At 42.3% G+C, this 24,076-nt stretch overlaps 1 protein-coding gene across 1 annotated transcript; it reads right to left on the bottom strand.

Moving 5' to 3' along the window:
• Nucleotides 1–107: 107 nt before the first annotated feature.
• LOC139405180 (NLR family CARD domain-containing protein 3-like) lies at nucleotides 108–18,436 on the bottom strand. Its single transcript, XM_071147600.1, has 10 exons — nucleotides 18,353–18,436; nucleotides 8,985–9,101; nucleotides 8,663–8,747; nucleotides 8,304–8,532; nucleotides 6,128–7,919; nucleotides 5,668–5,841; nucleotides 4,036–4,209; nucleotides 2,030–2,203; nucleotides 1,098–1,144; nucleotides 108–640 (listed from the first exon to the last, which is right to left on the bottom strand). The coding sequence occupies exons 1-10, from the start codon at nucleotides 18,433–18,435 to the stop codon at nucleotides 108–110; spliced, it is 3,408 nt and encodes a 1,135-aa protein (XP_071003701.1). The 5' UTR covers nucleotide 18,436.
• Between the last annotated feature and the right edge of the window lie 5,640 nt (nucleotides 18,437–24,076).

The raw sequence follows: 24,076 nt of genomic DNA, 5'->3' as shown, positions 1-24,076 counted from the left end.
CAGCGTGTGTGTGTGTGTGTGTGTCAAGTGTGTGTCCAGCAGGTGTGTGTGTGTTTGTCCAGTGTGTGTGTGTGTGTGTGTGTGTGTGTGTGTCCAGTGTGTGTGTGTCACTGACAGAGGGACACTGAGGAGTCTTCATCCCAAACCCAAAACCCTGGATAGAGGGGCTCAGTGAATGTGGAGGTGAATGTGATCAGGTGGGTCAGTGTGTCAGAGGAGGCTCTATAGAAGGACAGAGTGCCGGCTGGCCAGTCCAGATACACTCCTACTCTGTGGGAACTGGAGGAGGGGACGTCTATGGTAGTGTGATTATTATTGTGACAGGCAGAGTAACTGTTGTCAGAGCAGATCAGACTCCAGGACTTGTCATTGCATCCAAAACAGCAGTCATCACCCCATCCTCTCCTACTGATTCCTTTATATGTCAATCCTATATCAGCCCCACTCCCACTCCTCTCTACCTCCCAGTAACAGCGCCCAGTCAGACCCTCTCTACACAGCACCTGTTCATAGTCCTCAAATCTCTCTGGGTGATCAGGATACGGCTGCTTCTCTCTCCTCCATGTCACCTTTCTGTTCTCCTCAGCCAGAGAGAGGCATCGGTTTACTGTGTTTGGGTCCAGTGTGAGATCACAGACATCTGATGGATGAAACCAGACACAATATTAGAAATCATCATCATTCACATTATAATGTTCACTCACTTTTCACTAATTCATTTAATGTAGATGTTTCTAGGTATCAAAAGGAGAAGTTAAGGTAACTTGAGACTTGTTGAATGATCATATGTTATACTGTATGGTAATATAGAACACACTTATTCACATTAATCACACACACACACACACACACACACACACACACACACACACACACACACACACACACACACACACACACACACACACACACACACACACACACACACATTGTCAAATCAACTCTTTGTAAACGTTGGTGTCCCTGATTTCTGCTTCTGTAGAACTACAGCTGATATTTAATATGACCAAGTCAGTAATGATGGTGGTCTTTGACTTTGACTTAACTTGAATTAAGACTTATTCTTAGTCATATTCTTCACAGCAGTCAACACTCACATTTTCTAGGTCCAGGTTTCATTCTGTTCTCTCCACCATGTTCCACACTGTAGCGGTAAGCAGAAGAACAGACAGTCATTGAGGGAAACACCTGAACTCACACACACACACACACACACACACGTATATAGCATATATCAAGCGATTGTTTGTCTGTGTGTGTGTGTGTGTACGTGTGTGTGTGTGTGTGTGTGTGTGTACGTGTGTGTGTGTGTGTGTACGTGTGTGTGTGTGTGTGTACTGTGTGTGTGTGTGAGTCCACCTGAACTCACACACACACGTATATAGGATATATCAAGCGATTGTTTGTCTGTGTGTGTGTGTGTGTACGTGTGTGTGTGTGTGTGTGTGTGTGAGTCCACCTGAACTCACACACACACGTATATACACCAAGCGAATGTTTGTCTGTGTGTGTGTGTGTGTGTGTATGTGTGTGAGTCCTGTGTGTGTGTGTCCAGTGTGTGTGTGTCCAGTGTGTGTCTGTGTGTGTGTGTCCAGTGTGCGTCTGTGTGTGTGTGTTCAGTGCTTGTATATGTGTGTGTGTGTGTGTGTGTGTGTCCAGCGTGTGTGTCCAGTGTGTGTGTGTGTGTGTGTCCACTGCTTGTTTGTGTGTACTGTGTGTGTGTGTGTGTACTATGTGTGTACTGTGTGTGTGTGTATACTGTGTGTGTGTGTACTGTGTGTGTGTGTACTGTGTGTGTGTGTCCAGTGTGTGTGTGTCCAGTGTGTGTGTGTCCTGTGTGTGTCATTGAGCTGGACCCACAGACACACACACTGGACACACACACACTGGACAGACACACACACACACTGGACACACACACACAGTCATCATATAACTTTGTCCAAGTGGTGGTCAGAATGTTTTGTCTTCACTAGCCTGATAAGTCAAACATGTCTGATATGAACATTGATATAAACCCTCTACATACTTGAGTTTCTCCAGTCTGCAGTGTGGATCCTCCAGTCCAGCAGAGAGCAGTCTGACTCCTGAGTCTCCTGGGTGATTGTTACTCAGATCCAGCTCTCTCAGGTGTGAGGGGTTTGACCTCAGAGCTGAGACCAGAGAAGCACAGCCTTCCTCTGTGACTAGACAGCCTGACAGCCTGCAAAGAGTCAAATCATATTAAAACCACACTGATATTCTTTGGTGGTGAAAATAGTGGCAGTATATTTTTTCAACATATTCAGATAAATCAGTGTCCTGAAACCTTCCATATCTATTCATAAAATAGTGTATCATCATAAAAAATGACAAATGATCAAAGTATTGCCTGCAGATAGAAACATGTATAGTACAAATATTATAGTAGACTGACCAGACCAGTTTAAAAAGCAGTATCAGTCAGAAGACAGACAGTGAGGTATCAGATTTAGATTGTATTGAGTATACAGTCCACACCATATCTATTTAGACAGTGAGGTATCAGATTTAGATTGTATTGAGTATACAGTCCACACCATATCTATTTAGACAGTGAGGAATCAGATTTAGATTGTATTGAGTATACAGTCCACACCATATCTATTTAGACAGTGAGGTATCAGATTTAGATTGTATTGAGTATACAGTCCACACCATATCTATTTAGACAGTGAGGAATCAGATTTAGATTGTATTGAGTATACAGTCCACACCATATCTATTTAGACAGTGAGGTATCAGATTTAGATTGTATTGAGTATACAGTCCACACCATATCTATTTAGACAGTGAGGTATCAGATTTAGATTGTATTGAGTATACAGTCCACACCATATCTATTTAGACAGTGAGGTATCAGATTTAGATTGTATTGAGTATACAGTCCACACCATATCTATTTAGACAGTGAGGTATCATATTTAGATTGTATTGAGTATACAGTCCACACCATATCTATTTAGACAGTGAGGTATCAGATTTAGATTGTATTGAGTATACAGTCCACACCATATCTATTTAGACAGTGAGGTATCAGATTTAGATTGTATTGAGTAAACAGTCCACACCACATCTATTTTGACAGTGAGGCTAACATTTTAAATGTGGCTCTATACTCCAACATTTTGGATTTGAGGTCAAATGTTTCATATGAGGTGACAGTTTATAATGTCACCTTTAATTTGAGGATATTTTAAGACACATTTAGTATTTTGTCGTAAACTCGTTGGTTGCATTTGCAGTTTGTTTTGGTTGTGTTTTGCCCAATAATAAAATGGTGGATGATGAGTGGAGTACTTTTCTGTCTAAGAGAGTAGATAACATGTTTCTAAACAATAATAAAATAATCCTGATGATGCCATGATTAAGAAAAATCATGAAACAATCATGAATAATAATGAGTGAGAAAGTTACAGAGGCTACAACAAAGCATGCTAACCTCTCACCATTACCAATAACAGAGGCTACAACAAAACATGCTAACCTCTCACCATTACCAATAACAGTAGCTACAACAAAACATGCTAACCTCTCACCATTACCAATAACAGAGACTACAACAAAACATGTTAACCTCTCACCATTACCAATAACAGAGGCTACAACAAAACATGCTAACCTCTCACCATTACCAATAACAGAGGCTACAACAAAACATGCTAACCTCTCACCATTACCAATAACAGAGGCTACAACAAAACATACTAACCTCTCACCATTACCAATAACAGAGGATACAACAAAACATGCTAACCTCTCACCATTACCAATAACAGAGGCTACAACAAAACATACTAACCTCTCACCTTTAACCTCAAATAAAAGGTGACATTCTGTACTGTCTCCTAATATGAAACATTGTATCTCAAATCCAAAATGCTGGAGCAGAGCACCACATTTAAAACTGTAAGCCTCACTGTCCAAACACATATGGTGTGGACTATGTGTGCCTGGTAAACACATGTGGATCTGGTGAACAGTTATCACTTGTTGACCAACAACAGGAATACTGACCTCAGAGTCTCCAGTTTACAGTGGGGATTCCCCAGTCCAGCAGAGAGCAGCTTCACTCCTGAATCCTTCAGGTCATTGTTACTCAGGTCCAGCTCTCTCAGGTGTGAGGGGTTTGACCTCAGAGCTGAGACCAGAGAAGCACAGCCTTCCTCTGTGACCAGACAGCCTGACAGCCTGCAAAGAGTCAAATCATATTAAAATCACACTGCTATTCTTTGGTGGTGAAAATAGTGGCAGTATATATTTTTTCAACATATTCAGATATATCTGTGTCCTGAAACCTGCCATATCTATTAATAAATGAATGTTTCATTATTAGAAATAACAAATGATCAAAGTATTGCCTGCAGTTAGAAAAATACATATTACAAATATTATAGTAGACTGACCAGACCAGTTTAAAAAGCAGTATCTGTCAGAAGACAGACAGTGAGGTATCAGATTTAGATTGTATTGAGTATACAGTCCACACCATATCTATTTAGACAGTGAGGTATCAGATTTAGATTGTATTGAGTATACAGTCCACACCATATCTATTTAGACAGTGAGGTATCAGATTTAGATTGTATTGAGTATACAGTCCTCACCATATCTATTTAGACAGTGAGGTATCAGATTTAGATTGTATTGAGTATACAGTCCACACCATATCTATTTAGACAGTGAGGTATCAGATTTAGATTGTATTGAGTATACAGTCCTCACCATATCTATTTAGACAGTGAGGTATCAGATTTAGATTGTATTGAGTATACAGTCCACACCATATCTATTTAGACAGTGAGGTATCAGATTTAGATTGTATTGAGTATACAGTCCTCACCATATCTATTTAGACAGTGAGGTATCAGATTTAGATTGTATTGAGTATACGGTCCACACCATATCTATTTAGACAGTGAAGCTAACATTTCAAATGTGGCTCTATTCTCCAACATTTTGGATTTGAGGTCTACAACAAAACATGCTAACCTCTCACCATTACCAATAACAGAGACTACAACAAAACATACTAACCTCTCACCATTACCAATAACAGAGACTACAACAAAACATGCTAACCTCTCACCATTACCAATAACAGAGGATACAACAAAACATACTAACCTATCACCATTACCAATAACAGAGACTACAACAAAACATACTAACCTCTCACCATTACCAATAACAGAGGCTACAACAAAACATGCTAACCTCTCACCATTACCAATAACAGAGGGGGGATGATCTTTGTTCTTCTGTAACTTTCTCATTCATCATTATTCACGATTCATTCATGATTATTCATAATCATGGTAGCATCAACATGAATGTAGAAGTGTTCAGAAACATCTTCTATTCTTACTGACAATATAAGTGAAGTGACTCCAAAATGACAGGACATTATTCACCATTCAGTTTCTATTAGGAAAAACATCTAAAACACAACCAAGACAAACTGTAAATTAATTCAACAAGTTAGTAGAATCACAAGCCTGTTGTAATCACTGCAGGCATGGAATATGGGACCAAATACTAAACGTATGACTACTTTAATACACTATAAGTGAATATAACCGAATAATTACGACTTTTCAAATGGGAGAACTACATACATAAAGTGCTTTCATATCTGATAATACTGACCTCAGAGTCTCCAGTTTACAGTGGGGATTCCCCAGTCCAGCAGAGAGCAGCTTCACTCCTGAATCCTTCAGGTCATTGTTACTCAGATCCAGCTCTCTCAGGTGTGAGGGGTTTGACTCCAGAGCTGAGACCAGAGAAGCACAGCCTTCCTCTGTGACTCCACAGTCTGACAGCCTGACAAAGAGATCATCATGACTTCACAAACACACTGTTAATTTAACACCAGTAGTGTAGAAGGACAATGGCAGATGCATTTGGTTTATTCTCTCAAACAACATATAGATTCATCTTCCGTTTCCTAGAATTGTATGGTCATATTGTTATACTAATGTGAAAATCAATGAATTTATTCAATATGTTTTTCAATATAATATTATTTACATATTATAATACATATTTTTCTCCAAACTGAATATTTTGTCCTGATGATTAGTTCTTAAATGTCATTTTATTTACTCACAGAACAGCTCTGGAGGCTTTGACCACTGGCAGCAGCCTCAGAAGACCTTCCTCTGATCTGGAGTATTTCTTCAGGTCAAACACATCCAGCTCCTTTTCTGAAGTCAGCAACACGAAGACCAGAGCTGACCACTGTGCAGGTGACAGGTTGGGTTTTGAGAGACTTCCTGAGCTCAGGTATCTTTGGATCTCCTCCACTAGAGAATGGTCATTCAGTTCATTCAGACAGTGGAACAGATTGATGCACCTCTCTTGAGAGGGATTCTCCCTGATCTTCTCCTTGATGTACTCAACTGTTTCTTCATGGCTCTGTGAGCTGCTTCTTGTCTTTGTCAGTAGACCTCGTAAGTACTTCTGATTGGACTCCAGTGAGAGGCCCAGAAGGAAGCGGAGGAAAAGGTCCAGGTTTCCTGTCTCACTTTGTAAGGCTTTATCCACAGCACTCTTGTAGAAAGCAACTTTACGCCTTTGTCTGATCCTCACAGAAAGGTTCCTGGACGTTGATTGAGGTTTGGCCATTACATTCTCATTGTTGTTGATGAATGAGAAGAACACATATACAGCAGCCAGAAACTCCTGAATGCTCAGATGTACGAAGCAGTACACCTTGTCCTGGTACAGCACACATTCCTCTTTAAAGAGCTGTGTGCACAATCCTGAGTACACTGAGGCTTCATTGACATCAATTCCAGCCTCTTTCAGGTCTTCTTCATAGAAAATCAGATTGCCTTTCACAAGCTGTTGAAAAGCCAGTTTTCCCAGTGACAGAATGCTCTCTTTATTCCAGTGTGGACCTGTCTCTTCTTTCCCAAGATACTTTTCATTCTTCTGTTTGGTATGAAACTCCACAAGGTGTGTGTACATCTCAGTCAGAGTCTTGGGCATCTCTTCTCTCTTATGTTTCAGCATGTGTTCAAGGACTGTTGCAGAAATCCAACAGAAGACTGGAATGTGGCACATGATGTGGAGGCTCCTTGATGTCTTTATGTGTGAGATGATTCTGCTGGCCAGGTCCTCATCACTGAATCTCTTCCTGAAGTACTCCTCCTTCTGTGGGTCATTGAACCCTCGTACCTCTGTCACCTGGTCAACACACCCTGAAGGGATCTTATTGGCTGCTGCAGGTCGGGTAGTTATCCAGAGGAGAGCAGAGGGAAGGAGATTTCCCTTGATGAGATTTGTCAGCAGAACATCCACTGAGGTTGACTCTGTGACGTCCCAACAGATCTTGTTCTTCTGGAAGTCTAGGGGCAGTCGGCACTCATCCAGACCATCAAAGATGAACAGAACTTTGTACTTGTTGTAGATGGAGATTCCTGATTGTTTGGTTTCCATTGAGAAGTGATTGAGAAGTTCAATAAAAGTGTGTTTGTCCTCTTTCATCAAATTCAGCTCCCGAAAAGGGAATGAAAATACAAATTGGACATCCTGATTTGCTTTTCCTTCAGCCCAGTCCAGAATGAACTTCTGCACAGAGACTGTTTTTCCAATGCCAGCGACTCCCTTTGTCAGCACAGTTCTGATAGGTTTGTCTTGTCCAGTTAAGGGTTTGAAGATGTCGTTACATTTGATTGCAGTCTCTGGTCTTGCTTGTTTCCTGGTTGTTGTCTCAATCTGTTTCAGCTCATGTTCATTATTGACCTCTCCTGTTCCACCCTCTGTGATGTAGAGCTCTGTGTAGATCTTATTGAGAAGTGTTGGGTTTCCTTGTTTAGCGATCCCCTCAAATACACATTGAAACTTCTTCTTTAGATTAGATTTGATTTCACGTTGGCAAATCACAGCAAGCTCATCTGAATGAATAAATAACACAGAGGATATTAATATTACGTCTGTTTTAATGCCTACAGTATTATAGGACTGTTATAAAGTTTTACATTATAATAATTCATTCTGTTAACAGACTGTATAAATGTGTAAATGTTTTCATAATGCATTACAGACTGGTGTGACTGATTATATTATTATTGGTATTATTGATGGTATTATTAATGTTGTCTCTCTCTCTCTCTAAATTAATCACCACAACACATCCCTGCTGCTTCTTGATGAGGTCACTAGGTGTTGTGTTAAGGCTGCTACAATATCATTGAGTTACACAGCTACTTTAGCTGTACTTTAGCTACAGCTTTTAAATGTTATAAAACAGCATTCAACATGAGGCAGAGAGATCTTACATTTCTCCAGTGTGTCAGCAAGCTCCTTCTGGTTCATTTTCCTCAGGACGTGCAGTGTGATCTTCAGAGCCCCCTCTCTGGCACTGCTCTCCTGCTGCTCATCTTCAGCATCCACCACTTCCTTATCCTGCTTCTGACTCTCAAAGCCTTCTGGGAGTTCTGGACTAAGAATCCTCTTGAACAGCTTCAGCTCGTTCTTCACAAATGTCATAATTTTCTGTTCAAGCAACTGAAATAAATAAAGTATATAAGTTAAGCAAGAGAAGAAATGCTTTTCTCATTAACACATTAATGAATTATTGACAGATCAACTTTACTTGAGGTAAACAAAAACAAATGTACATAACAGGACCACATACACTGAATATGGAGGCCAGGTCTGTTTGATGACTCTGGGAAGACTGACCACTGAGAATCTCTGACTCTGATCTCCCCTGTTGGTTTCTGTGGACAAAACATGAGATTACATCTCCTCATCCAGGGAGTACACACACACACACACACACACACACGGAGGGAATGTTGTGTTTGTTTAATATTGTCTTAGGACTATGAAAATGGACAAAATGATTAGCCTATGGATTATGAAAACAACAACAATAAATGGGAAAATGTGAGAGGAGAAATGACTAGAGACAGTGTTGTTTAACTCACTGACCATCACCCATTAGTTCTTCTTACCTTTGTTCAGTAGAAAAGTCTCCCTTTCTAAACACTATAGGACGATCCATAGACCGGTCACTCTTCATGGACACACAGCTGGGAACAGAGGAGGCTGGTCTCTCCTGCTTGATTGGTCTTCAACACAACAGAGACAAACATTACATCTCTCATCTACTCTGAGCTCAGATGGGGAAACATAAGAAGAGTTTCACAAATAGAACTGACTTCTAGACGTTAGTTAACGCGCGAGCAGTGTGTCATTTTTAATAACGAGATTAATTTAGCGTCGCGAGCGTTGTAGTCAGTCTGTCAGCCCCGCTAAAAGGCTGGTGTCGTTACTCTGCCTTCTCCGGGGGCATGTTGAGGTAAATTTACTAACCGGGAGGGTTGAATAATGTAATTTATTGGAGGGCTGGAAGACGCACTCTCGAGGTTGTTTACTCACAATATCAGATATTAAGATGATTTTTTTATAATGAATGTATACTGAGGTTGAGGTTCTGACTAGTGATTATTTACCCGGGATTCAATACCTGCTATTGAGGCGCCCTGAAAATAATATTCAAAAGTTCGGTCCTTGGACTCAGACGGGTTAAACACTAAAGTTACCGCCCATCTAGTGAAGAGAGGAGAACCGGACAGAGGTAGCCAGCATCCGTCAACGAGAGAGGGAGAAGCCTCACCGGGATTTAACAGGTGGAAGAAACAACCGGGGAGCTCCATCGGTCCACAAGAAATGCAGACAGCCGGTGATGATATAGTGGTAGCTATGGTAACTAGGATGCTGCTGGTAGAGTAGCTAGCTAGTTTACCGAGCTGTACCGACTGGCTATGGTAACTAGGATGCTGCTGGTAGACTAGCTAGGATAACTAGGATGTTGCTGGTAGACTAGTGTTAGTGTTCAAATACTGGAGAGTTGAGACCAAATCACGGACGCTGGACAGAGTGGATTTCAGTTGTAACAAAAGACAGTTTTAATGAGTCAGAGATATCTTGTCCCGCAGTTTTACGTGCACGGACCTAGTTCACATAACTCGGCAAGGAGCCAGGTGAAAAAGAGGCCTATACAATGGTTACATACATTTTTATACATAGAATAAAGTAGGTGGAGTCTTGTCGTTTCGGTCTTCTTGACTGGTCGGAGGGTTGGAGGCGGGCCTTGCTCTAGCCAGAGCGGGCCCCATTGGTGCACAGCAAAAGTTCTTTGCTCTTGGGACAGGCCAGTTAGAGGGAGATGAGATGTGTGTTTATATAAGGAAGAGGGGGTCAGTCTTATGGCTGGGTGTATGTGTTCTTACTACGGAATGTCTTTGTTTATATGAGCTATGTGTATGAATATTTATATAACAAATCCCCCTCTTCACGTCTATTAGACGTGAAAACTATAGCAGAAAGGTGGCGGTTGCAATCGTGGGTATACATAAGGTGGTGCTCCTAACCTTGTCTGGTTTGCATGGTGGGTCTGTAGGTGTAGTGCTACGTTTGGGACGGGAGTGATTGGAGGGAGTGATATCAGGAAAGGAGTTAGGGACATGTGTAGGGGCTGGTGTATGTGATGTGGCAGGGTGAAGTAGTTGTTCAATTAACCATGTGAAAGTCCTAGGGTTACTCCAAATATCAGTATGAATATCACAAATAAGGGACCAGATATCCCCAGCCTCACCCAGAGAGGGAGAAATTTCCCTCTAACTGGGCGAGGTTCCCTTCTCAGGGGAGGCGGAGTTTGATGCCGCATCACCTGAGGAAGGAGTGTCTTCATTTGGAATCGAATTTAGGCCGCTCAAATCAGCTCTGACTTCAGTCAGTGTTCTAGAAGGAATTGGGGCTGGGGTGCAATGTGTAAGGCGGTGCCAAGGTGTGCCTGATTTACCTTTGACCTGGACTGAGTGTGAAGTAACCTCCTTCACTTCGTACGGTCCAGTCCACCTGGGTTCCAGCCACTTTCTCTTGTGGACTGTAACCCTCACCCCGTCACCAACCTTTACCTTCAGTAGTGGCGTGTCCCCCGGCAGCTCCCCCTCCTGGACCTTGTGAACCTGGGTAGAGAGTGCTGCAGAGAGAACCGTCAGTTTTTTCACATAATTAGACATTACAATTTGTTGTACATCAAGGGCGGGCATATGACCTCCCTCCCTTGGTGGACCATGCATGACTCTACCAGTCATTATCCCATGAGGCACATACTTTAGCTATCTTAGCTTTTGCTTTTGGTTTGACGTTCCACCAGATTTTGGGATTGGGGCCTGTACACAGATCCAAATCTGTGGGTTATGCCAAATCTTTCTTCCACCTGTCTCAGGTGTTTGTTAAATGTAAGCCATTTGTCAAAATTGATTTGTCTTGGGATGCCATACCTGGGTATTAGTTTGGTTCGTAGCCACTTAAAGACTGACCTAGCATCCTCCCCTTTTGTTAGTATTGCCTCTACCCATTTGGAGAACCTATCTACTATGACCAGGAGATAGAGTTTGCCTTTAGATACATTTTCGGGGCCCATGTCGGTGTAGTCTATACTAATATCCTGAAAACATGCATTAGGTATTACGTATGAGCCCATTGGTGTTTGATATGGTGTCTTTGGGTTGTGTCTGTCACAACCATTGCATTCGTCACAAAATAAATCATCGTCATAAAATAAGTCAGTCATATTTTTTATGTGAGGGTGCCACCAGATGTGCGAGGCCTTTTTGGAGGGTCTTTAGTTTGCCTTCGTGTGTGGGGCCATGTGTTTCTCATAAAAGTTCTGGGTCCATCAGTGTGGCCTGCTTCATGGGCATGGGCTGAGTCTGTATAGATATTCAGTCTTTCCTTTTCCTCTGATGAGGACCTGCGTCAATCCGATGATTTCAGCTAATTTGGCCGATGCTGGTTGAGGGTTGATGGCTGATTGAAGGGTGACATGTGAACCGTCTGGGAGTTGCTGTTTCCTTCTTCTGCCGTGGGTGGTGGGCATTTTTATGACCAGGGGATGGTGCTCCCAGTCATTCCCTGGAACTGCGGTTGGTTGTATGCGGGTTGCTGATGCATGGGTGTGGGTCCTGGTTGCTGATGTTCGTACTGTTGAGGTCTATTTCCACCCCTTTCCTTCCCATATGGACCTCTCGTAGAGTTCCACTGGCGTTGTTGTGGTGTGAGTGGGTATGGACACTCTCGTGAGTAGTGCCCTGGAGTTCTACAGTTGAAACAAACCCCTCTTTTTGGATGGCCTGGTATCCATTGCGGCTGGTATGCAAATTGTGGTTGCGGGGGATACCAAGGCCCCGGGTTGGCTGGTTGAGGACCGGCCTGCTGTTGAATCATCTGGGAGATAGTCTGGGCCACTATTTGAGAGATGTCTGTTTTGGTGCCCGTCTCCTTCGTTTCTTCCGCCACCATCTGTTTCTTAGGTTTTTCTCCTTGTTGTGCTTCCTTCAATTGGAGTTTCAGGAGTTGTACCTGGAGGGACTGCACCTGGCGCTCAGCACCCCCTCTTTCCTTGTTGTGCTGGGTCACATGGTGGTGCACATGAGTGTTGAATTGGGTCAGAGGAAGTGCAAACAACCCTACCGTTCCTCTGAGTTTGGTTTTAACATCTCCGGGACACCCGTTGACCACCATTTCCTTCCACATGCTGAGTGTGGTATCAGTGTGATCGAATGGTTCTTCGTGGACCGATCTCCATGTGGTCTTAGCCCTGTCCAGGTATGCTGCAGGTTGCTCACCTGGGTTGATTGTAAAGGAGGATAAGGTGGCATGGTTTCTTTCTGTAGGGTATGCTCTCCGTAGAACTTCCCATAATCTGGTACGGAAGTGGTCTATGGGCAGTGTTGGGGCCCGCCATCCAAGGTCAGCTGCTGTCATGAGGGCCTCCATGGTTCCGTGGTCGGTGGCTCTTGCTAGAAGTGCTTTCATGTCTCCTAGGCAGAGTTGCAGGCCTGACGTAAGTGTCTGCAGTTGAAGTAGCCACGCTGAAGCTCCTCCATGTAGGCTAGGCATCTGTCCCATCAGTGTTGTTAAATCAGTCATTTTCCAGGGCTGGTACTCCACAGTGTGTGCATCACCTGGTGTCGGTCGCAGGGGGTACTGTCCTGCCATCTCCTGCTCTCGCTCTCTTCTATCAGCAATTCTGGAGGACCGACGGAGTGTTTCGGACCCCATTGATTCGGTAACTTTGGTTACTGTTCCTCTCATTATGCCTTCCACACGGTAGGATCCCTCTCTGTTGTTATCTTGGTTAGCTATTAGCTCCCTGAGTTCCTTAGCTCGAGCTATTGATGATTTCAGCAGCTCCTGCATCTTAGTCACGTTTGGAGCTCCCATCGGAGCTGGGGTGAGCACCATGTCAATTTCTTCTTCGTTTTCGATATCCATGTTCTGATGACAGTCCTCCCTATCCGTCTGATAGAAGTGGTTTGAATCTAATCTTGTTTGTAAGTGTCCTCTGGTTTCAGAGGTGAGAGAGTTCACAGAGGAGCATTGCGGCCTCCGTTCCTGGGGGAGGTCTCCTGCTCCTGGAATCCCAGTTTCGAACTGTTCACATACCATATGGCCAGCCGTTATCCCCAGGGTAATTTCTCCTTTTAACTCCCCTTGGTCTATTCTCAGAACTGGAGCCTGTATTGTGGGAGGTGCCCTGGGCAGGAATGGGTTGTGTGACGGGCTCCGGTGATTTTGTCCCTTTGAGTATGGCTGGGGCTGAACTGCCTCCATTGTCAATTGTGGATATAGTGAGGGAGAAACGGCCACAGGGGGAGCCGTGGGCAAGTTCTCAGGCGGAGCTTTAACATCCCCCGACGCCACAATAGCCACGCCCATCATGTCTGGTGTGTTTTTGGGCAGCACCCTCCTACTCTCCTGTATGGCCCATGTACCTATCTTGAGCTCCCCCTCTGCTCTCTCTCTCTCTCTTGTACCTACTTTTTTGAACCTGTGTATGTTGTTTCTCTCCGCCTCACTCGCTTTTGCATGCTCTACTGCGTCCTCTAATTCTGTCTGCATATCTTGGAGTTTCCCCCCTGTAGGTGGTCCTCCGCTAAAATAACCTGCTTGTGTCCATCTTATCCGTAATCCTTTCCACACTTTCTCCACTTTCCCATACTGTTTTTTACCTCCCGCTCTATCAATCATACTCTGATCTAAATAATCATTGAATTTTAGTTTGGGCGTGGTAGCTGCAGACATTTTATCTAGTTCGTCTGATAATGTGTATAATGCGTTATTTAGGTATATTCAATCCTTACTATGTGGTGTTTATTTCTATCGTTGTATGCTTAGCCTGTCCCTGGTCGAGACAAAGGGGGTTATCAGTATGTGACGCCCGCCACGTGTGTATTTCACCGGTATTTTATTTGAATTTGTTCAGCGATTCGTTTAGGTATTTTCTATAAATGATTCTGCGATTTCCTTTTGGAACAATATATCAGTGAATATATGCGGTTCTATAACAATTTTCAGAGTAATTCTAGCTCTTTAGGAAATATAGATAGAATGTCTAGACAACTAAGAGTTGTTCAGTGAATTATTTAAATACTTTCTGTAAACAATTCAGTAAATTCCTTTATGAACTTATATCAGTAAATTTGAGCGATTCTATAGCAATTGTCAGAATAATTTTAAACTTTAGGCAATATCAACAGGAATGAAAAAAAAACGAAAATCAGTATTCCATTCGATACTAAGGTGGCTTTGTCTACCAGCACGTGTGCATAATAGCCCAGTTACGTATCCCAACCTACTCCGCGACAAACGTTTCTTTCAATTTAATTTCCCCCATCTCCAAATCATGGAATGTCAACTCTGGTTCATCTTATGTTTATTGTTTGATGTGCAATAGCCACATCATTCCCGATCTCTGTCTAGTGGAAGGCCAAACTTACATATCCTATATCTATTCGACTACACCTCTAACATAACCAATTAAACAGTTTACAACTCATTCAATAGGATCTTTTACATGCAGATTCAGTCGATCTATTAATTAACTAAATCTCTAAACACAACCAATTAAACAGTTTAGAACTTATTCAATAGGAACTTTTACGTGCATACTACACTTCTAAACAAAACCAATTAAACAGTAAGCACTTATTTAATAGGAACTTTTACATGCATACTACACTTCTAATAATAGGCCAATTGATAAAAAATAAAAATACAAATAAAAAATAAAAACGAGCAAAACAAGATCTCCCCGATCAATGTCTTAGGTTCTTATGTAAAAAATTTGGGCACCGATTCATACTCACGCCCAGTACTTTCTGATCAAAATTTGGTTTAGGCTATAATACAATATGCAGATTTCGATATAACGGGCTCTGCTCACCTTTATATAGAGCGCTCCGATCAGATTTCCTGAGGCAAGATGAATGGCTGGGGAAGTCACTCTTCCGTCTGATTTTTTAGCCGTGATCAGTCTCGTCCTCTCACACTAACTTATAATAGATCGAATTCAAGAACAACCAAACTCTGCTACCAATTCTGTTAGTGTTCAAATACTGGAGAGTTGAGACCAAATCACGGACGCTGGACAGAGTGGATTTCAGTTGTAACAAAAGACAGTTTTAATGAGTCAGAGACATCTTGTCCCGCAGTTTTACGTGCACGGACCTAGTTCACATAACTCGGCAAGGAGCCAGGTGAAAAAGAGGCCTATACAATGGTTACATACATTTTTATACATAGAATAAAGTAGGTGGAGTCTTGTCGTTTCGGTCTTCTTGACTGGTCGGAGGGTTGGAGGCGGGCCTTGCTCTAGCCAGAGCGGGCCCCATTGGTGCACAGCAAAAGTTCTTTGCTCTTGGGACAGGCCAGTTAGAGGGAGATGAGATGTGTGTTTATATAAGGAAGAGGGGGTCAGTCTTATGGCTGGGTGTATGTGTTCTTACTACGGAATGTCTTTGTTTATATGAGCTATGTGTATGAATATTTATATAACACTAGCTAGGATAACTAGGATGCTGCCGGTAGAGTAGCTAGCTAGATTACCGAGCTGTACCGACTAGCTAGGATAACTAGGATGCTGCTGGTAGAGTAGCTAGCTAGCTTACCGAGCTGTACCGACTAGCTAGGATAACTAGGATGCTGCTGGTAGAATAGCTAGCTAGCTTACCGAGCTGTACCGACTAGCTAGGATAACTAGGATGCTGCTGGTAGAGTAGCTAGCTAACTTACCGAGCTGTACCGACTATCTAGGATAACTAGGATGCTGCTGGTAGAGTAACTAGCTAGCTTACCGAGCTGTACCGACTAGCTAGGATAACTAGGATGCTGCTGGTAGAGTAGCTAGCTAGATTACCGAGCTGTACCGACTAGCTAGGATAACTAGGATGCTGCTGGTAGAGTAGCTAGCTAGATTACCGAGCTGTACCGACTAGCTAGGATAACTAGGATGCTGCTGGTAGAGTAGCTAGCTAGCTTACCGAGCTGTACTGACTAGCTATGGTAACTAGGATGCTGCTGGTAGAGTATCTAGCTAGCTTTCCGAGCTGTACCGACCAGCTTGGTTAGTTAGCAGGTCGTTCGTCTCGATGATGAATCCGGTGAACCACAAAATGAAACAAGGATAGAGAGTGAAAAGGATCTGGCTACACTCATACTGTCCCTGACCGTAAAGAAAAAAGCTAATTGAACAATAAACTTCGGTGTAACAAACTCCGTCGTTATTCCCCAAGATCACCTCAGTCCACTCTGCGCGTAACCGGACAATATCCTTGGCGTTGGGTTCTGTACGGGGACGCGGAAAGTTCTGTACGGGGACGCGGACAGTTCTGTACGGGGACGCGGACAGTTCCAGAACGCGGACATGATCAGTGCAACACAATCAACTAAACCCAGTCTCTACAGTCTTTTTTATTATTATGTTAAACAAACATTTAAAAAAAATTATAACAACATTTTGAGATCAAACATTCAGTTTTTTTATAACAAAATTTTGAGATCTGGGACCATATGGCCAAAGTGTCTCAGAGTAGAAAATTGGTCGTATAAGTGCTGAAAATAAAGACATTTTACACTTATGGGTATAAATTACCTAGTTACCTACCCACCTAGTCAGCAGATATTTAGGACACCTCGTGAGCTGTCCTAAGTAGTTAAGAGTTAACAGCAGGTGTCTTGATATTACTATAGAATCATGCAGTGAGTCAGTGGTTCCTGAGCCACATGTAATTGCTTTGCAGTAGTTAAAAATAATGTTTTATATTTCTATATGATCAATCCATTAATAATATAGACCTACATGCAACAGTATGTCTTGTGCTTTTGGCAATGATTTATGTATAATACTTATGTATAACAAGTGATACCATGTATGTCTGCATTGCATTTTGTCTTCATTTTGGCAGATTAACTCAGGCTTATTTCTGAAGATTAACTCAGGTTGGAGTTGGAGCTGTGACCGAAGGGTGGACTTGTTCTGACCACTGGAGGGCTGCTGGGTTCACATCCTCAAAACATTAACCTTTTGTTGATCAGAACTCTAGGGGTTCTTCTTCACTGAACCCAAATATATATAATGTTTTAGTGGTTCCATATTAATGAAGTGATAGAAGCCTTTTTGGCTCTATAAGGAACCTTGTTTTCTAAACACGTTTTTCTTCTGATGATTTAATTATCTACATCATGTTATTTGAGAGTGTATAATAATAACCACGTTTACATCATGTTAGTTCAAGTTCTCCCTTTGGAGCACAACATCATGTTGTTAAATAATAATCCTAAATTGGGCGTGGCTATAAATTGGGCGTGGCTATAAATTGGCTATAAATTGGGCATTTGAAGGCATCTAGGGTGTAATATGTGTTCGATGAAAATGAACATTGTTGCAATGTTGTAGGCAACATTATTGGCAAGGGACTTGATACCTACTATGCCAAAGATATTTAGAGTGTTAAACGGGTGTGAAGAGTTGTACATTGCAACGAGTACAGTCAGGGTGCCGTGGAACCCCTGCAGTACCTCCACAGACACCGGATTGAGAACCCCTGCAGTACCTCCACAGACCCCAGATTGAGAACCCCTGCAGTACCTCCACAGACCCCGGATTGAGAACCCCTGCAGTACCTCCACAGACCCCGGATTGAGAACCCCTGCAGTACCTCCGGAGACCCCGGATTGAGAACCCCTGCAGTACCTCCCCAGACCCCGGATTGAGAACCCTGCAGTACCTCCACAGACCCCGGATTGAGAACCCCTGCAGTACCTCCACAGACCCCGCATTGAGAACCCCTGCAGTACCTCCACAGACCCCGGATTGAGAACCCCTGATTTAGACAACCACATATCACATTCAAATATACAGGATACGAACATTCCATTCCTGATAAACAAAGGATATATAGTGTTTCATCTTAAGATAACTATTTATTTTGAATGAACTCGATAAATTCTTTATAAATGGTCATCTTACCTCTTAGCTTTGGTGTCATGTCCCCCAGAGAGATGCATTTTAGAGGCAGGACCCCCCTCCTCTCTCTCCCCAGAGAGACTCATTTTAGAGGCAGGGCCCACCTCCTCTCTCTCCCCAGAGAGACTCATTTTAGAGCACTGACCCCTAAACAGAGATCCAGCATGTTGGTTGTGGTTAACACAGTGAAAACTAAACAGAGATCCAACATGTTGGTTGTGGTTAACACAGTGACAACTAAACAGAGATCCAGCATGTTGGTTGTGGTTATTAACACAGTAACAACTAAACAGAGATCCAACATGTTGGTTGTGGTTAACACAGTGTCAACTAAACAGAGATCCAACATGTTGGTTGTGGTTAACACAGTGACAACTAAACAGAGATCCAACATGTTGGTTGTGGTTAACACAGTGACAACTCAACAGAGATCCAACATGTTGGTTGTGATTAACACAGTAATTCTTGAAGGTCATATGTTCTCTTTTATTCATTATCTCTTAGAAAAAAAAATATTTACTAACAGACACATTCAAACAGTCAGGTGATTTAATGCATCACATGAATATGTAGTCGTGATTTATATTTTTCACCTTTTGTCCATAATAATAATAATATTATATAATATAATAATACTAATAATAATAACAATATAATATATAATATTAATAATAATAATGTCTCACTTTCTCTTTTAATAATTTCTCTCATTCTAGCGTGTTGCTTTGTTCAACAGGTATGATATTATGATGATGTTACTAAATTGAGTTCATAATATTAATGTTAAGAAAAGTCTGTTCAGTGGTTTCATACCAAATTACACAGGAAGCAGGAGCTCATTGGAATTTAGAAAACAACAAATGTTCTGATATTCTGAAAGATGATTTAGAACTATGATACATTAACATTTTTACAAATTATAAAATAACCACTATATAAGAATCGTATAATACGATATATGAACAATATGTTTTTGAATGTGACTTGCCTACGCCCAGTTAGCTATATGAACAACATGTTATAATGTGACTTGCCTACGCCCAGTTAGCTATATGAACAACATGTTATAATGTGACTTGACTACACCCAGTTAGCTATATGAACAACATGTTATAATGTGACTTGACTACACCCAGTTAGCTATATGAACAACATGTTATAATGTGACTTGCCTACACCCAGTTAGCTATATGAACAACATGTTATAATGTGACTTGACTCCACCCAGTTAGCTATATGAACAACATGTTATAATGTGACTTGACTACACCCAGTTAGCTATATGAACAACATGTTTTAATGTGACTTGACTACACCCAGTTAGCTATATGAACAACATGTTATAATGTGACTTGACTACACCCAGTTAGCTATATGAACAACATGTTATAATGTGACTTGACTACACCCAGTTAGCTATATGAACAACATGTTATAATGTGACTTGACTACACCCAGTTAGCTATATGAACAACATGTTATAATGTGACTTGACTACACCCAGTTAGCTATATGAACAACATGTTATAATGTGACTTGACTACACCCAGTTAGCTATATGAACAACATGTTATAATGTGACTTGACTACACCCAGTTAGCTATATGAACAACATGTTATAATGTGACTTGACTACACCCAGTTAGCTATATGAACAACATGTTATAATGTGACTTGACTACACCCAGTTAGCTATATGAACAACATGTTATAATGTGACTTGTCTACACCCAGTTAGCTATATGAACAACATGTTATAATGTGACTTGACTACACCCAGTTAGCTATATGAACAACATGTTATAATGTGACTTGACTACACCCAGTTAGCTATATGAACAACATGTTATAATGTGACTTGACTACACCCAGTTAGCTATATGAACAACATGTTATAATGTGACTTGTCTACACCCAGTTAGCTATATGAACAACATGTTATAATGTGACTTGACTACACCCAGTTAGCGCCATATTGTATGATTGAACTGTCACGTAGCTGTCCCAGGTGAAATGGACTGTTAGATCTGAGTGTTTTACTGTCATTCACTATACTAAAATAACACCAGACATTTAATGTCTCTACACACTTTACAATAATCCCTGGGAAGAGTCTTACCTTGTAGCCTGAATTCACAACCAGAACATGTCAAGTCACTGAGATATTTTCCGTTGTGCTGAGAGAGAACCTTCCTGATGACAAGTGTCTCTGTATCTATGTTCTAGGTTCAGTTGATCTCTGGATGTAATAATATCTGGTCAAAGTCTAGTGACACAACACCATAGTAAATCATAAACATAACAGCAGTTTAACCTTTGGCCAGTAAAGGCCATGGTATATTATAACATGTAGAATCATTATGATGATCCAGGTTCATACTATAACATTTAGAATCATTATGAGTATCCAGGTTCATATTATAACATGTAGAATCATTATGATGATCCAGGTTCATACTATAACATGTAGAATCATTATGATGATCCAGGTTCATACTATAACATGTAGAATCATTATGATGATCCAGGTTCATATTATAACATGTAGAATCATTATGATGATCCAGGTTCATATTATAACATGTAGAATCATTATGATGATCCAGGTTCAACATATCTCTAACTGTGAAGGATACAATGGGGTCCCACATTATTGACACCCTGATAAAGATTTGTAAAACTGACTGTATAAAATAAATAATTCTAAGACTGAGCTATATTGTATGCTCAAACAAAATGGTGAAATTAAATGATTTTCTACTAATACAATATGGTTCAGAGAAAGAGATTGTTTAACAAGTAATACTTTTTCTCTCTAAAGGTTCGGGGTCAAAATTGACACCCCTTTCAACACCTCACCTTGTGTGGAAAACAGCACAGAGCCTTTTTCTAAAAGGTTTTATGAGTTGGAGAACACATTGGGAGTGATCATTCCTCCATACAGAATCCTTACAAATCGCTTGCTCTCTCTCTCTCTCTCTCTCTCTCTCTCTCTCTCTCTCTCTCTCTCTCTCTCTCTCTCTCTCTCTCTCTCTCTCTCTCTCTCTCTTTCTCTCTCTCTCTCTTTCTCTTTCTCTTTCTCTCTCTCTCTCTCTCTCAACAACAAGGCGGTAAGAACCCCCACTGAGCAGCACATCGTCTCGTCTTCCCCTCAGCCTCCCCCCAGCCAGTAACCACATTGGCTCCCGGTCCACTGGAACAACAACAGAACCCCTGGCATACAGCCTCAGCTCAAATCCAGGCCACACGACAGTTGATTTCTCTGCCCACCACTTCAGCACCAGTTTCTTTCTCATCCTCGTTGGAGGACTTCCCTCCTTTTCCCAAGTTCTCTCCTCTAGTTAAGCATCAGGCTTCTCAAAAACGATCATCACCATTGGGGCCACGCCCTTCCCCAGCACAGTGCTCTTTAAACCAGAAGCTAAATAATCAGTATCATCCTCTTCCTCAGACACAATCTTCTACTGAGATAGGGATCCGTACCTCAACACCCTCTTCCCCTGTTGCACCTTCGCAGACACAGATAGATGTCAGCAATATTGCCCCAAACAACTCCCCATCTCATTCTAAGAACAACATGGCCCCCACTCCCTCCCCATCTCATTCTAAGAACAACATGGCCCCCACTCCCTCCCCATCTCATTCTAAGAACAACATGGCCCCCACTCTCTCCCCATCTCATTCTAAGAACAACATGGCCCCCCACTCCCTCCCCATCTCATTCTAAGAACAACATGGCACCCACTCCCTCCCCATCTCATTATAAGAACAACATGGCCCCCACTCCCTCCCCATCTCATTCTAAGAACAACATGGCCCCCACTCCCTCCCCATCTCATTCTAAGAACAACATGGCCCCCACTCTCTCCCTTTCTTCCAAAGTAAAAGGAAAGGAGATTATGAGAACCCCGACCTCCACTTCTCCTCATGACCCACAGAGATTAAACAACCCAGGGACCACCCAGGAGAACAGTATTCAAAGTATCATTGGTCCCCCATCGCCCACCATAGGCTCCAACCTTGAATTGATAACCACTAACACCTCTAATTTAATCCAGGCCCCAGTTGAGTTCCACCATAGGGCCTGCAGCCAGAAACCCTCAATGTTATAGCAACACTCCCCTATCCCCTGGTTAAAACTCCTAAACACAGCAATGTTTCAGTTAAAATCTTGGAAAGGATTTCACCTCTATTGCTCTCACCAACAGGAGGCGCCACATCAGGGGGGGAGACTAGGACTGGGCAGTTCCAGGGGCAAATTATGATTAATGGACAAAACAATGGGCAACAACCCAAAAACAACCAATCTGAGCCCTCCCAAAAAGACACCATGTCACTGCCAGTCCGAGACCCCTGTATAACTGGCGCCTCAACATACTCACCCCAGTTTGAATTCCAACCCCCAACCCCAGCCTCAGCCCCAGCATCAACCCCCAACCCCAGCTTCAGCCCCAGCATCAACCCCCAACCCCAGCCTCAGCCCCAGCATCAACCCCCAACCCCAGCCTCAGCCCCAGCATCAACCCCCAACCCCAGCCTCAGCCCCAGCATCAACCCCAACCCCAGCCTCAACCCCAGCATCAACCCCAACCCCAGCCTCAGCCCCAGCATCAACCCCCAACCCCAGCAACCCTTCAGAAACCATCGTACCATAAAGACAGACCAAAAGGCAAGGTGGCGGATTGGAATTTTAAGGGATATAAACCAATACTAGTCTTGGGAGACTCAAATGTTAATAGAATCCCTCCATTTCATAACCCAAACATACAAGTGGACAGTTACTCTGGAGCAACATTTGACCATTTCACAAAGGTTCTGGAGAAAACAGAGGTTCATTTAGACACCAGCATAGTGGTTCTCTCGGTGGGCATAAACAATATGGATAATGACCCATACACAACATCAATCAAACAGATTGCATCAATGCACAAGGAAGCAAGAGTCACTTTCCCTAATGCAATTATTTACATCCCCATTATTAACCACTCACACCTCCTTTCACCAGATCGAAAACGAAACCTCAGTCATTACTGGATTTCATCACCACACATGGCCCATTTCTCTTGGAGATACCCCATGATGAATTCCACACAACAACAGACCTGATACACTGGACAACAACCACAACAGACCTCATTTTTAAGAATTGGTGTGAGCAGCTAAATTTAGAATAGGCTCTACCCAAAATTTGGACACACCTAGGCCACACCACACCCTTCTTTTCCCCCCAACCCCCTGTACTCTCTCCACCCTTTCCTCCCCCAGTTGCTTTCTTAGATTACCCAGCAGAGGTGGTAGTTGACACCCTCCCATCAAACATCATGAATTTATCCGTCTTTTCAACTCACAACAGCACAGACCCAACTTTTGGAGAGGGGGTTGTCTTTCATTCCCCGCCCTGGTAAATTTGATTGGGAAGAACTTCATAGGGACACACATAAATATCATAGACGACTTAAACTTCTAGACTACTTTGACTATCAGACGAATGACAACCATTTACCATTCACCCTTCCTTCAATCTGGGAACCCAAACTGTCCCAGATAGATAGGAGGGTAAAGAACCTAATCAGAACCAACCAAGACACCCTTCACAACTATCACACCCAGGCAGATAGAGAGGACAGTATCACCCGCATCGAAAGACAAGCCATAAAATAACTCATAAACAACCTTCACATAATTTTGAAACTGGCAGATAAGGGATCTAAAACAGTGATCCTAGAT

The sequence above is a fragment of the Oncorhynchus clarkii genome, unplaced genomic scaffold (genome assembly GCF_045791955.1).
Source record: "Oncorhynchus clarkii lewisi isolate Uvic-CL-2024 unplaced genomic scaffold, UVic_Ocla_1.0 unplaced_contig_8549_pilon_pilon, whole genome shotgun sequence".
NCBI classification, from domain to species: domain Eukaryota; kingdom Metazoa; phylum Chordata; class Actinopteri; order Salmoniformes; family Salmonidae; genus Oncorhynchus; species Oncorhynchus clarkii.
Note: the sequence above shows the minus strand (reverse complement) of the source record. Positions and strands in the feature narration are given on the sequence as shown.

Bases quoted from the DNA above. Each gene is read 5' to 3' on its own strand.
- LOC139405180 (XM_071147600.1), bottom strand. From the start codon at position 18,435: ATGAGTCTCTCTGGGGAGAGAGAGGAGGGGGGTCCTGCCTCTAAAATG. The intron at 8,748-8,984 runs GTAAGAAGAACT...TTTTGTCCACAG, and splicing joins GACTTTTCTACTGAACAAAG to AAACCAACAGGGGAGATCAG. The intron at 4,210-5,667 runs GTCAGTATTATC...GACTCTTTGCAG, and splicing joins TGTAAACTGGAGACTCTGAG to GCTGTCAGGCTGTCTGGTCA.